This window comes from Belonocnema kinseyi, chromosome 2 (genome assembly GCF_010883055.1).
Source record: "Belonocnema kinseyi isolate 2016_QV_RU_SX_M_011 chromosome 2, B_treatae_v1, whole genome shotgun sequence".
NCBI classification, from domain to species: domain Eukaryota; kingdom Metazoa; phylum Arthropoda; class Insecta; order Hymenoptera; family Cynipidae; genus Belonocnema; species Belonocnema kinseyi.
In genome coordinates this window covers 114,298,384-114,311,300 of record NC_046658.1, presented here as the reverse complement: position 1 = coordinate 114,311,300, position 12,917 = coordinate 114,298,384, and the positions used below count along the sequence as shown (strand labels likewise).

General features: G+C 32.7%; 1 protein-coding gene across 1 annotated transcript in view; it reads right to left on the bottom strand.

Moving 5' to 3' along the window:
- Nucleotides 1–1,536: 1,536 nt before the first annotated feature.
- The window catches only part of LOC117182947 (odorant receptor 4-like), a 15,534-nt gene continuing 4,153 nt past the window's right edge, over nucleotides 1,537–12,917 (bottom strand). Inside the window, exons 3-6 of the mRNA XM_033376065.1 lie at nucleotides 6,387–6,486; nucleotides 3,713–3,835; nucleotides 1,993–2,148; nucleotides 1,537–1,714 (exon numbers count right to left, since the gene is read on the bottom strand). Of these exons, the coding sequence (XP_033231956.1) occupies nucleotides 1,649–1,714; nucleotides 1,993–2,148; nucleotides 3,713–3,835; nucleotides 6,387–6,486 (445 nt within the window). The 3' untranslated portion in view covers nucleotides 1,537–1,648. The remainder of the gene's footprint in view (nucleotides 1,715–1,992; nucleotides 2,149–3,712; nucleotides 3,836–6,386; nucleotides 6,487–12,917) is intronic.

Here is a 12,917-nt window from a genome sequence, read left to right as displayed (position 1 = left end):
TTTAATGACCGGAATCATAAAGAAATAATTTAGCATTATTCGCAAACTATACAATTTCGCATTAGAAAATTATTTTTTCTTTTCTACGTATATAAATAAATCTTATTCTTTCCCTTATCTTCCCCCTGTTCATGGAAAATTACCCTATTTTCTCCTTTTTATGTTTTATCGGCACTGTGATCCTTGCCAAGGTCATTAAATTTTATATTCAATACATTTAATAATTCATAAAAATGCAAAATAAATAATATTTAATAATGTACTGTTTTAAAAAATATGCTGAAGAAGGAAAGTGTAGTATTATATGAACTGTTATGGATAAAAAAAGGGTGAAATGTTCACTTTAAGAGTAATAAATACAGTGAAACTCTTCTATAGCGTTGATTTTGGGGCTGACAGTTGGCGGGAACTAACTCATTATAGCCCGCTCCGCTCTTGTTTGTTCACGCATGAGTGCTCGCCTGAGTGACAACCGCAGACCCCCCGCACCCCGAGTAGCTCCGGCTATTAAAGGTTTTCATTCTATTTTCCACATTTGTATAAATGCAATTTTTGTAATACATCAAAGCATATTTTCTATTTCTATATTTACAATTAATATTTTTATTTTACTTTCAGAAAAGGGCTTTAAAGTTATTTTATGGTGTTGGCGGTGATATTATTATAAAAAAATGTCATGTTTGATAAGATTCCAAAAAAACAAAAATATGGTTCCTTGGCGACCCATGATAAGCCTGAGCCTTTTTTGATAAAGTTCAATTTTTCGGAAATGATGAGGGGTAGAAGTTGATGGTAAGGGCTTCTTCAAAGTTGTGTTTTTCATTTAATTTTATAGTTTTTTACATTCTAAAGTTATGGTAAAGAGATTATTAAAAAATTTTTCCAAAAATTAATATTTTGAATATACATCTAATATTTTATTTCATTTGAGTCATTTGGCACTCTAATTTTGGCAACTAATAAATTCAACCAAACCGAAAACAAAAAGTTGATTAATTTATTAATTTTTTAAATAAAATAAAAAAGATGTAAACTCGTTTAAACGTGCCAGATATTATGTATATTAACAGTTAGTTCATGTAGCAATTAAGTGCTGAATATTCACTGAATAATTTAGATGAACTTTATGCTATTGTTTGTTCAGAGCATATTTGAATTTATATGTAAATTATAATAGTAAAATAGTTTTATTTCCTAGAAAACTTAGTTATATATTACATTTACTTAGTTGGAAAAACTTCAATTTGAGATTTAAGTTAATTTTAAGCGAAGTACGACAGTAAAATATTTTTAATAGTTATAACGATAGAGTCCATTTTTTAAATAAACTTTTAAATTATGTGGTCTGTCATACATTTACAATGTTTAAAGCTGCAAAGTTTAATAGAAAATTACAAGAACAGCTTCAAATTGCCTTTTTTATCAACTTGTATGTAAATTCTACATCTCATAATTTTTAGGAAACAAAAGTCAAATTTTCTCAAAAAGTTCTAAGTTGATGATTTTAAATAGGCTTTGAAAACTGGCACGGGATGCCTAGGAACCATATACAACCAAAAAATTCCATATGCAAGTACAATTTTTCTATTTAATTGCCTCTTTTAATTTGTTATACTGAAATTATTAAAATGTGCTTTCTTAACAAACCTTAATTCATATTTCCCCTTTTGGCTGCCAGCAACATTGATAGATACCCCAAAGAGGTCTTCATAATCTGAAATATTTTTAATAATTACAAAATAATTTTATTGTTAAATGTTCTGTTTTTGAACTAACGCAGTCAATATCTTCTGATAAAAAGTGGTATACGAAATTTTTAAGTTTTTATTGAAGAACTTAAATTTTGTCTCCTAAGAATGAAAAGTAGTATGATATCGAATTAATCGAATGTTAATTGGGCCAGTAAAATGATTTTATTTTTTTCAGGTTTTGAGAATGAAAATATCTGCGTATAGGAAAGAGATTCTGAAAATATATTAAAATGCTACTAACAGTGGTAAAGAGCTCCAAAGTGAAAACGAAAAATTTCCCAGCGGTGATGTCAACTGTTCTTCTTGCTCTATGTACTAAAAATAGGATGAATTTTGCTTCTTTTGGTCTCAAGTTGTACCATTTACAACTATAGGCAGCAAATGAAATTCTTGTGCTCTGCATAAAAAATATAGTGTACAATTTTTATTTAAAGTTTTCATCTTTAAGTAGTCGAATGTTAAAGCAGAAATGTCAGAATCGGCTTTTAAAAATGGTTTCGTATTTGGTCATAAAATATATTTATGATCCAGACGTGATACTTGATTCCGTTCATAAAATAAATAATTTGGCTTGAATGTTCAGTTTTAGGTTGACTTTAAGAATAACGAATTGTTTCCTACTTTTTACAAGTCGCAATTAATTATCTCAAACGTCAGATAACCAGACATTTGAGAATTGCTATTCTTGGTTCCAATCTCTGACTTTATGTCCATCCAAATTTACACCTGTACAAATTCGACTTTCTATTTTTAGTGATCGACCCCCTCCCCACAAATTTGTTCGTTTTCCGGAAAAATAAAGGCCATCATTTTTGTTTTTAAATCACTTAATATTAACCTGTACGCCGGGCTTCTCCAATTGGCCTTAGATTTTAAATGGGAAAAGATCGGATTTTTAATAAGTGGAAAAAAACATGTTCTTGTTATTAACTTTTCAAGATTTGGCAAAAGAATTATGTAAAAAGTTTAATATTAATCACAAAATTCTCACTTATCGAATAATAATAATAAATGTTGAAATAGTTTTAAACATACAGTTTTCAGCATGAATTTTACAGAATACTGCTATCTTGCATTTTTCTTGGCATTTTCCGGGCACAATATAACATTTATGGCGGGATGGATAAGCTTTAATTTACAAAAATTGGACAATAAGTACTTATTTAAAATTTTTTGTTGGAAACCGAGTTTTTCCCATTTAAAACCTCATGCTAATTTTGAAATCCCAGGAACATGGGTAATATTGACTGATTTGAAAAAAAACGAATTTATTCTTCCAGGAAATGAACAAATTAGAGCAGTGGTTGGCACGCTCTTGCCCAGGGCAGGGTACCCTCCCCCTGGCTGCCCTACGACCTACTTTCAGGGCAGTACCTGCGAGCTTGGCTGGACCACCCATTTCCTCAGGGATCCTTTCTTAGAAAATGGGAAAAAAATGTGAGATTAAAAAATTCGTAATTTTGCAATCAGTGACTTGAAAGTAATATATTTGGAACCTCCGTATTGTTGTGATTACAAAGACATGTAATTTGTCTATAAAGGTTGAAAATTTGAGAAGTATTTAGTATTAAATTGACTGTAAATCTGATGTTTCTTGATATTAAACTCTTTTAAATTTTTTACTTTCCTAGGCAAGTAATATATCATTGGAATCGAAAAAAATCGTAAATTCTAATAACGCTATTTTCAAATCGCTAGCTGAAAAATTAAAAAATTTTTAATTTCTGTACTTTGACATGCCTGTGGACAAAAGACCCTTGCTGGAGTAAGCTCACTCACACTAAGGTACATGGATAGACCGAAAAGTAGTAGAAAAAATTAAGTCGGGTGGAGCCTGACCATACCTGAAAATTAAGCAAAAAGTTTGCTGACCACTGAATTAGAGGGGGGTTCGCTCACCAAAAACTGAAAGTAAAATTTAGGGACCACCCTAGTCTAGTACGTGATAAGAAGAATTTTACCTCTTTACGAAATGTTTCTCCTATATAACAACAAAGGTAAAAATTCAGTACCATATATTGAATATATATTATCATAAAAGCCAATTCAAGTGCACTTGACCCCACATGATCTTCAGTCATTGCCTGCAAATAATAATTAAATAGTAATATTCATAAATATTATTCATAAATGTTTATTCATAAATAAACTAATCCAACTATTCTACTATCGTGAATTATTTTCTACGACATCGCAAAGACACCTGAACGACATGGACATAGGATGTCGTAAAGTTCTCGTAAAGATGTCGTAAAGACGTCGTCAAATTTTATGTCCACTAGGAAGCCCTGTTTTCAATTACGTTATGAATTATATAACATTTTTTTTAATTTAAAAATAAGACGACGGACAATAAAATAGATGTGAAACACAGCAATTTATGACGTTATGTGGAATACCTTATAATACATGGTCATTTTAAAGATAATAAAAACACACACACGTTGTTTCTGTGATATGTCACAGGGTTGCCTTCCCGTCCCCACGAGACGTTGGAAAGGGGTCGGTGTTCGACCACAATTATTTCTGTGAGCAGTAACAGGTGTGTCTTCCCGCCCACTCCTCACGAGACGTTGGGAAGGGGAAGGGGTTTGACCAAAATTATTTCTGTAACCAGTTACAGGGGTGCCTTCCAGCCCCCTCCCCACGAGATGTTTAAGAAAAGCTAGCAGAATTTTAATTCAATGAATTACTTGATTTCCATGAATTCTATGAATTCCGCGAGTTCCATGAATTATGTGCATTCCTTAAATTCCACAAATTCCTTAAATTGCATGAACTAATTGAATTCCTTAATTCATTGAATTGGATGAATTCCTTGAATTCCATGAATTCCACAATTTCCATGAATACGCTATTAAAAAAAAAACCGGTAAAAAAATTGTCAGTACCGGTAATTTTTTTACCAGTACAGAATATTCTTTTTACTGGTACCGACAATTTTTTGATCGGTACTGACAGTGTATACACTTTGTTCGAAAAATTCTTTTCTATGTTCTCGCGATTACGTAAAAAAATTTAAAATTTATGAGATGGAAAACTGAATATGAAAACATTTGGTTTTCCCCCTTCCAACTAAGAATGTTAAACAAAAAAATATTTTCATCATACCTTTATCGAAAGTTCGATTTCCAATGCCTGTAGAGCGAAGCGAAAGTGGCTGAATGCAGCCAAGTTTTCTTTTCATCCCTAGGTTGAAAGCAGAATTTCTCTATAATGACGCGATCGTTCCCTCTCTCGTTCCATCTTCGTCATAATCTCACGAGCGCTGGAGATAAGTTCAAGCTCTTTACGATCGAGAGAAAACAATATCGATTTATATAGTATTCCCATCTCTCTCTTTCACACGCGAACTTCTGTCCATTTCTGTCATAATCGCAGGAGCGCTGCAGCCAACTTCATGTGGCTACTCTAACCTCTTTTCTACTGTCCAAATATTATTGTCGATCGTTATCAACACGGAGCTCCACCCCTGGAAAATCGATCTCCGATAAAGGTATAATGAAAAATAGCGTGCACAACTCGGGTTGAAAGGCGATGATAGCAACAAGTGTGAGTGCTGTCCTCGTTTCGCTCGAGCAGCAAACTTCACACTCGTTCAGGGTGACCAGATGACTGGGTAGGAAAAGCAGGACACCCCACTCCTTACCACCTCCCACCATTAATTCTTTTCCGCTCCTAGCCCAATTTGGCGCGTTATTTGAAAATTAAAAGTGATTATCCTGTGATTTTAACCTGTGAATAATAAATGTAGAAAATGAAAATCACAGCGACAGATTATTATTTAGGAGACTAAGAAACTCAAAATGAAACTTAAAAAATTTAATTAAACATAACCTTGCAATTGTACTTACGTTAGATTTGTACAGTGACAGAGACATAGGAACACTTTCCCCTTCGCAGTCATTGGAATAGTAAAGTGAAGAACGGGAATGGGAAATACAAACCGAATATATACCAGGTTATGGCTTTTTATACGATCAGTAGTAGGACTCCAGGCCGTTTTGCAGTGGAAAATCTAACGGACTTCTTTTTCCATTGACAAATATTAAAAAAAGAGGTTTATTCGTTTTTCAGCTTTCGACACGGTCTCGGACTCCATCGCAGTTTGAACAAGCACAATTCCTAGAGAGAAGTGCTGCGCGAACACAAAAGTAGGAAACAATGAAGTTAATCCAATAAATTTGTCATCGGTCAAGCGACGAATTTTATTCCTCTAGAGCTAAGGCTTCGCTGGTAGAAGTTGTGAAGGAAATTTAGGTCCGTGCAATAAAAAATGCAAATATCGCGAATATCTTGAAAAAGAAGGACATCAGACAAAAAAGAAGGACAGAAGGGCAAACATCGAAAAAGAAGGACATGTCCTTCCAAAGAAGGACGTCTGGTCACCCTGCACTCGTTGCAATCATAGCCTTTCGACCTTAGTTTTGCAATATACTATTTCACATTTGCAGTGTTTAATTCTTGATGAACACATGCTTCTATAATTTTATAAAAATGGTATGTTTGAAAACGTATCGTAAAATTGTTGTTTTGTTTATTCTTTAAACTTTCATTATGCTCTTCATCCAATTCTCATTCTCATGTGTCGACTTGTATTTTAACCTAATTTTGTTAAATATTCTGAAGACTCACCAAAATTAGAACGTAGCCCTGTACGCAAAACAAAGTAGTATATCCAATGATTTGGACAAGGAACGTTAAATTGAAAGTATCCTCAATTACAGTAATGCAGCTTTAAAAATAGATATTATCAGATATCTGAATGAAACCATGCTTTCTCATTCTATGAGACAGAACCAAAAATAATTCAAATATTTGTGAAATATTAGCATGGAATCTACTCATGATGGACAAAACGAGCAATTTATTGTTAAAAATACCCTACATGTCTTAATTAATAATTGATAAGGAAAATTTTCTTCTTTTCTTTTGCTAAAAAAGTAATACTTAAAATCGAATTAAATTTTAGATTCACTACTGCGCCGTCTGTTCGTCGATTGATAATTTCAATGTCGAGTTAATCAGTTTTTTTAAGTGTATTTAGCATAGTGACTTCAATAAAATATTGTGGAACTTTGATACTTTATATTAAGAAGTAACTTACTAAAATTGATATGCAAAAACTCAACTTTAAAAAGAAATGTTGCGACATATTGGGCTGTAACCATCTTAAGACTCAGAGAAAAATACGTATCTCGGATTTTTTAAAAAACAAATTCATTTGAACAATTTTGAACAATTCATTAAATCAGGTTATCTGTTTCTTTTTTTTGTATATGGCTGTGTGCATGTATAACTTGTTAATTTTTTTGATACGACTGGGTGATATTTTTGGCTACAGACGTCTCCCATAGGTATAATAAATGTAGGTCGCATATTTTAATTTTAAATATAATACAGAAGAAAATGCAAATCGTGTTTAAATATAATGTAGATTATTTTAAACAAAAATTTGAACTTTTACCGTTAGTTTTCACAATGTTCCAGGAGTATAAAAAACATTTATCTATAGTGCCATTTGCATATGTAATTCAAAAAAGACCTCTAGAAGAAAGGAACATTGATAGAAAAATTAAGTATACAGGAATATCATTATAGCCCCAGAATTGATGGACACAAATTAACCCATTCTATTAGAAATTCATGTCTTAAGTTCTATCAATATTTACATTTCATTTTTATGAAATATTTCATTATAAAATTTGAGAAAAAAAAGATTATGTGATTATGAAATGATTTTAAATTAATGTTATGGAATTTAAACTAAGTTTAATCAATTACATTCTAAAAATAATAGATATCAAGAAGCTTGACAAAAATAATAGATATCAAAAGCCTGACAAAAATAATATATATATTTTTTAATATGATCCAATTTGATAATTTAAATAAACCCGAGTAAAAATAATTCGCCTTGGCCAAGTCTTCATCCAAGACATAGACAAAACATAGCCAAGACGTTTTTGTAAGTCTCGCTCCTGGCCGTGAGCGAGACTTTATTTTTGGTCTTAAGTTGAAATTTTTCGTCTCGAAGCCAAACTTAAAGACACCGACAACAGAAGGCTTTAAAAACCTCCGAGGATCATCACTAATTCACTTTAGATTTTATAGAATGTTTATATTATTTATCTCCATGGTATTTATTTTTTATGCATTAATAATTTTGTTTAACTGCAATGATTATGTTGTTTGGATGGCAAATCTGAAAATGTTATCCATTTTTTTCGATCGCCAACAGTTACTTGTAGGAAATCAAAGTTTCAATTTTTTTACGGAAAACTACCTGTAGTTTTTGAGACTGACAGGTTCCGAATTTTAAAGGAGCAAATCATTTATTACAAAATTACAAGTTGTATCGGTCGTAAAATTTTAATCCTGAGCAGATGTCAAATTTTTGTCCCCAGCTTAGCTACCTGGTTCCTGGAAATCACAGGCCCGGTCAGCGGGGTCCATAGTTCGTAGGGCGCACTCAAATTGCGCCAGCGGTCAACCACCCTCCTATACTGAAACCTGAATTGCGCCAGGAAAAAAGATGTAAAAATAAGTAGTTTTCAGAAATCATGAATTGCGCTAGAGCTTTCTTCAGGTGCTCTTCCCATGAAAATGAGACCATTGGCAAGAATTCTTGAAATACTCCTCCTATGAAAACAACGTGTGATTGAAACTTAATATGTTCTAGCTAGAATGCAAAAGTGAAATATATTTCTTATATTTCTGCATGAAACATCTAATTATTAACATTATTAAAAAATGTATGTAGTAAGGATGCGAAAAGGATGCATTCGAGAATCGTCAAACAAAAATAGTCCAACTTGAAAATAATAAAAGTTTCAGTTTGAGTTAAAGTGCAGTGACAAAAAATGTTACATGTTTGTGCATATTACTACTTTCTTCCAAGCAAGAAATTAATCTTTTTTTTTTTTAATAATGAATCTTCAACAACAAAATAGATTTTTAACCCAAACGATAAATGTTTAACAAATATGAATGAATTTCTATCAAAAAGATCAATTTTAGACAGAACTTGAAATAATTACATTCACGGTAAAAAAATTCAATAATACAATTTTTTAAATCAGAAACAATCATTCTTTATCAAAGAATATAATTTAACCAAAAAGATGAATTAGGTAGCAAGAAGATGAATATTCTACAAGAAAAGACGTTTGAAAAAATACATTTTCAACTGAAGAAGATAAATGTTAAGAGCAAGTGAAATTTGTCATATCACAGGAATAACATATAAATAGAAGCTTTAAATTTTAACCGAATTTGCAAAAATGAACCGTCTGTGGTAAGTTATGTTTTTCAAAACTATTATTTGAATGTAAATAATACAACGAAATTATTTTAAATCATTGTTTTTCACTTATTGTAAAAATACCATTTTGACTTCTTGTGTTTCAAATGTTAAAAAAATATTCAGAGTACGGTCTCTGATAATTCTAAAATAACGAGACAGATTTTGTCAATAAGAAAAATAATCCACTAATTGTAAAGAATGTTAAGTAAATACAAAAAAGGTGTCATTCATTTTTATTTTACTGGAATAAAAAAATGAAACTACAAATTTAAGTGCATTACCAAACTATTTTATTGAAATATATAAGAAACCAACTATTGAGCAAATCGCAGTGAATCATAGTTATTCACACAAAAAGCTTATTTATTAAAACTTATTAAACAGAAATTTTAATTTTAATGACTAATTGGACTAATAAATTGAATCACTATTATGGAATATACTGATTAATAATTATTATTATTACATCATTAAGCTATTTCCCATCCGGGTTAGGCGTAACTCACTCGGTGGGAAAGGGATTAATGTAAGTAAGGGACAGAGAATTTTTAGATTGAACCCGAATTCTCGTATCATTTATTTAAGTAACAAGCTCGTTCCACAACACTGCTCCGACCCAGGTTGCTGATTAATCTCTCTAGCAATCACCCCAAGTGAAGATCCTCACAAAGTCGTTATGTGAGGTCCGCCACTTGGGTCCATTAGTGTCCGAGATCTTTTGTTTCTGTCCTGGCATACTTCACTAGCTTCTTTTACGTCCATGCATTTTTTTCATGCAGGCTCTCGTGTTTCTGTGGTTTCTTATGTCTCTTCTAACTGGGGTCTCATTATCACATTCTATAACCATTCTTTCCGTGGTCTGCCTCTGTGCTCGCTGCCATTAACTTTACCCTGATACACTTATTTCCTTCGTCATTTATTTAGCATTCTCTCAACATGCCCGAACTATCTTAACCAATTTCTTTCCCATGTGTTTATGAGCGTCTCTTCTGCACCACATTCACTAAGAATTATCTTGTTACTCACTTTGTCCATCAGAGTTTTCTCGCATATTATGCGCAAGAATCTCAAGCCAATTGCGTTAAGAATAACCTGTCGAATAACCTTCTTACCTTCGTTTATGCGTCTACCTAAATCCCCACTTATCTTCCCGTCCCTAGTAAATAAGCTACCAATGTATACGAACTTATTAACTTATTTAATTCTTTCATCATTTAATATGATATTGCATTGTGTTTTCTCACTCTTCCTTTCGAACACCATAGTTTTTGTTTATATTTGCGTTAATTTTGAGTCCCATGCTCTTCATGCTTGTATTCAGTTTATTCAAAATTCTTTGCAAGTCTTCGATTGACTCTGCCATTACAACCTTATCATCTGCGAACTCTAGCCCACGTACCCTTCCTGTTTCGAAATGCACACCTTCTTAATCGAAAAGAGCCATTCTTAAACACTTGTCCATGAATAACATTAATAACCATGAAGATTTAACGCATTCTTGTCTAACTCCTTGGATAATATCGAAACATTCACTCAATTTCCTATTTACCCTTACACTCGCTTTGCTACGTGTTTATATTGTTTTTATAGCTTGCAGGAGCCAACCATTGACTCCGTACTCTTTCAGGACTTCCCAAAGTTTACTTCTATCTACTTTGTCAAAAGCTTTTTTTAGATCAACAAATAAACAGAAAACTTTTTTACCTACTCTCAAACTTTTTTCTGTGATTTGCCTTAAGCTGAATATTTGATCCGTAGACCACCTTGATCAAACAGTTTTAGGACTTTATTTTTAATTAAAAAATACAAGTTTATTCATCATAATCGATATTTTCCCCTTTAAAGTACTCCCCACCGACTTATATTTTTGATTTTAAAAATAAAGTCCTAAAACTTTTTTCTCAAGGTGGCATAAACCCACTTTGGACTTTCCAAATCTTTTTTGTTGTTGTTATTTTCATTACCCTACAAATAAGTGTTTTAGGTTATATTTTACTTACGGTTCTTAATAAGCTGATCCCTCTGTAATTATTACAGTCGCCTTCATCTCCCTTTCTTTCAAATATTTGTAAGATAACCGATTTTTTCTAATCGTCTGGGACATCTCTCATCTCGAAACATAAATTTATGAAATTGCACAGACTATGCGGTATGTACTCGCCACCGTGTTTAAGTAATTTAGCGTTAATATGGTCTATCCCTGCAGCCTTACCGTTTTTCAAGTTCTTAATTATATCCCTAACCTCAGTGACAAAGACTTTCTCAATTGAGTTTTCTAACGTATCGTGTTCTACATCGCAGTTGTGGTGTCCTGCAGCTTTATCTTCGAATTGTCTCCTAAAATAGCGTCTGACAGTGTCTAGTATCCCGTCTGCATCATATAGCATTTCCCCATTATTATTTCGCATGTTGAAAAATTCTGTACTTTTATTTCCCTTCGTTTTTTTATAAAGTAGTTTCTTGATTCCTTCAAAGTCGTTTTCTATTTTCCTCTCTTCTTCTGCTCTTATTTTATCTTTACTCTCCTTAATCAATCGTTTGAGTATGATCTTTTTGTGTCTGCAATTATTTATTCGTCTATTTCTTTCCTCATTGATAAGGCCTGCGATGTTCAAATTTCTCCTGTACGCTTCATTCTTTGCTTTTTGGACAGCCTGAATTCCAACATTCCATCACGCATCACCAGGCATTCTTTCTATAACCGCGGTACCACACATTTCGATTGCATATCTCACAATGATATTCCGGATTTTAGTCCATGCTCCCTCTATAACTTTATTTTTATAAGCTCCTCTCATGTTGCCCTGTCTATTCCTTTGATTATCTTATTGTGGAAATCTATTTGCACATCCGGTTTCTGTAGGTTCTCAATTTTTATTCGAGTTTGTTTTGTTTTCTTCGTTTTCTTTTTTCTCCATCTCCGACCTAAGTTATTTTGGAAATTAGAAGGTAATGATCAGTGCTGCATTAAGAACCCCTCATGGCCCTTCTACCTTCGACTCACTCTTTTAGTCTTTCATCCGCAACAACGAAGTCAATTATACTGTGGCTATTTCCTTTAGACGAGGTATACATGTGGATTATTTTATGCCTAAACCAAGTATTTGTAATGAACAGACTTCTTTCTAAGCTTAGACCAACTAATTTATCTCCGTTATAGTTTGTTCTTGGATCCCCAGAATTAAATAGTACTCTTTCTGTATTCTGATTTTGGATGCCCACCCATTTGTTCATATCTCCTTGCAGAATTATTCTTTCAGCATATTCAAAAATATTTATTGTGTCATTTAAAGTGTCTCAAAAAGCGTCTTCTACTGCTCTGGGATCACTATAAACTGGCGCGTAGCATGCTATGATAAATAATCTTCTGATTCCTACCTTCATTCTAGCCCACAGCAGTTTGAGAGATACAAATTTATGATCTCCGAGATGCTGCTTCGATCTTTCATTCATAATCAGACCTACTCCTCGCCTACAATGTGATTCACTAGAACTCCTGACCATATTTCAAATCCGCCTTTCAACAACCCGTTTTCTATGTCTCTACTTTCGCATTCGTTTTTCTTTGTTTCAGACACCCCCCTAGAATTCCAAACACTCAGTCTCCATTCGTGGCCTGAAACATGATCTTTAGATTTTCTGTGTGCATGCCATTTGTCAAATAAAGTTCCAGTTCTTTCCAAGGACATTTTAAAGTTTAGATTATTATTCATTGATTAGATTATACGCCCATCTACCACCTTCATGCTATAAGTTTATTTTCTGAGTAGAAATCATGTCAAAGTTAAGTAGTAATTCGTCATATGGTGGAGATTGTAGTTATAACGTCCGTCCCACCAAACTTCAGTTAATAAGGTAGT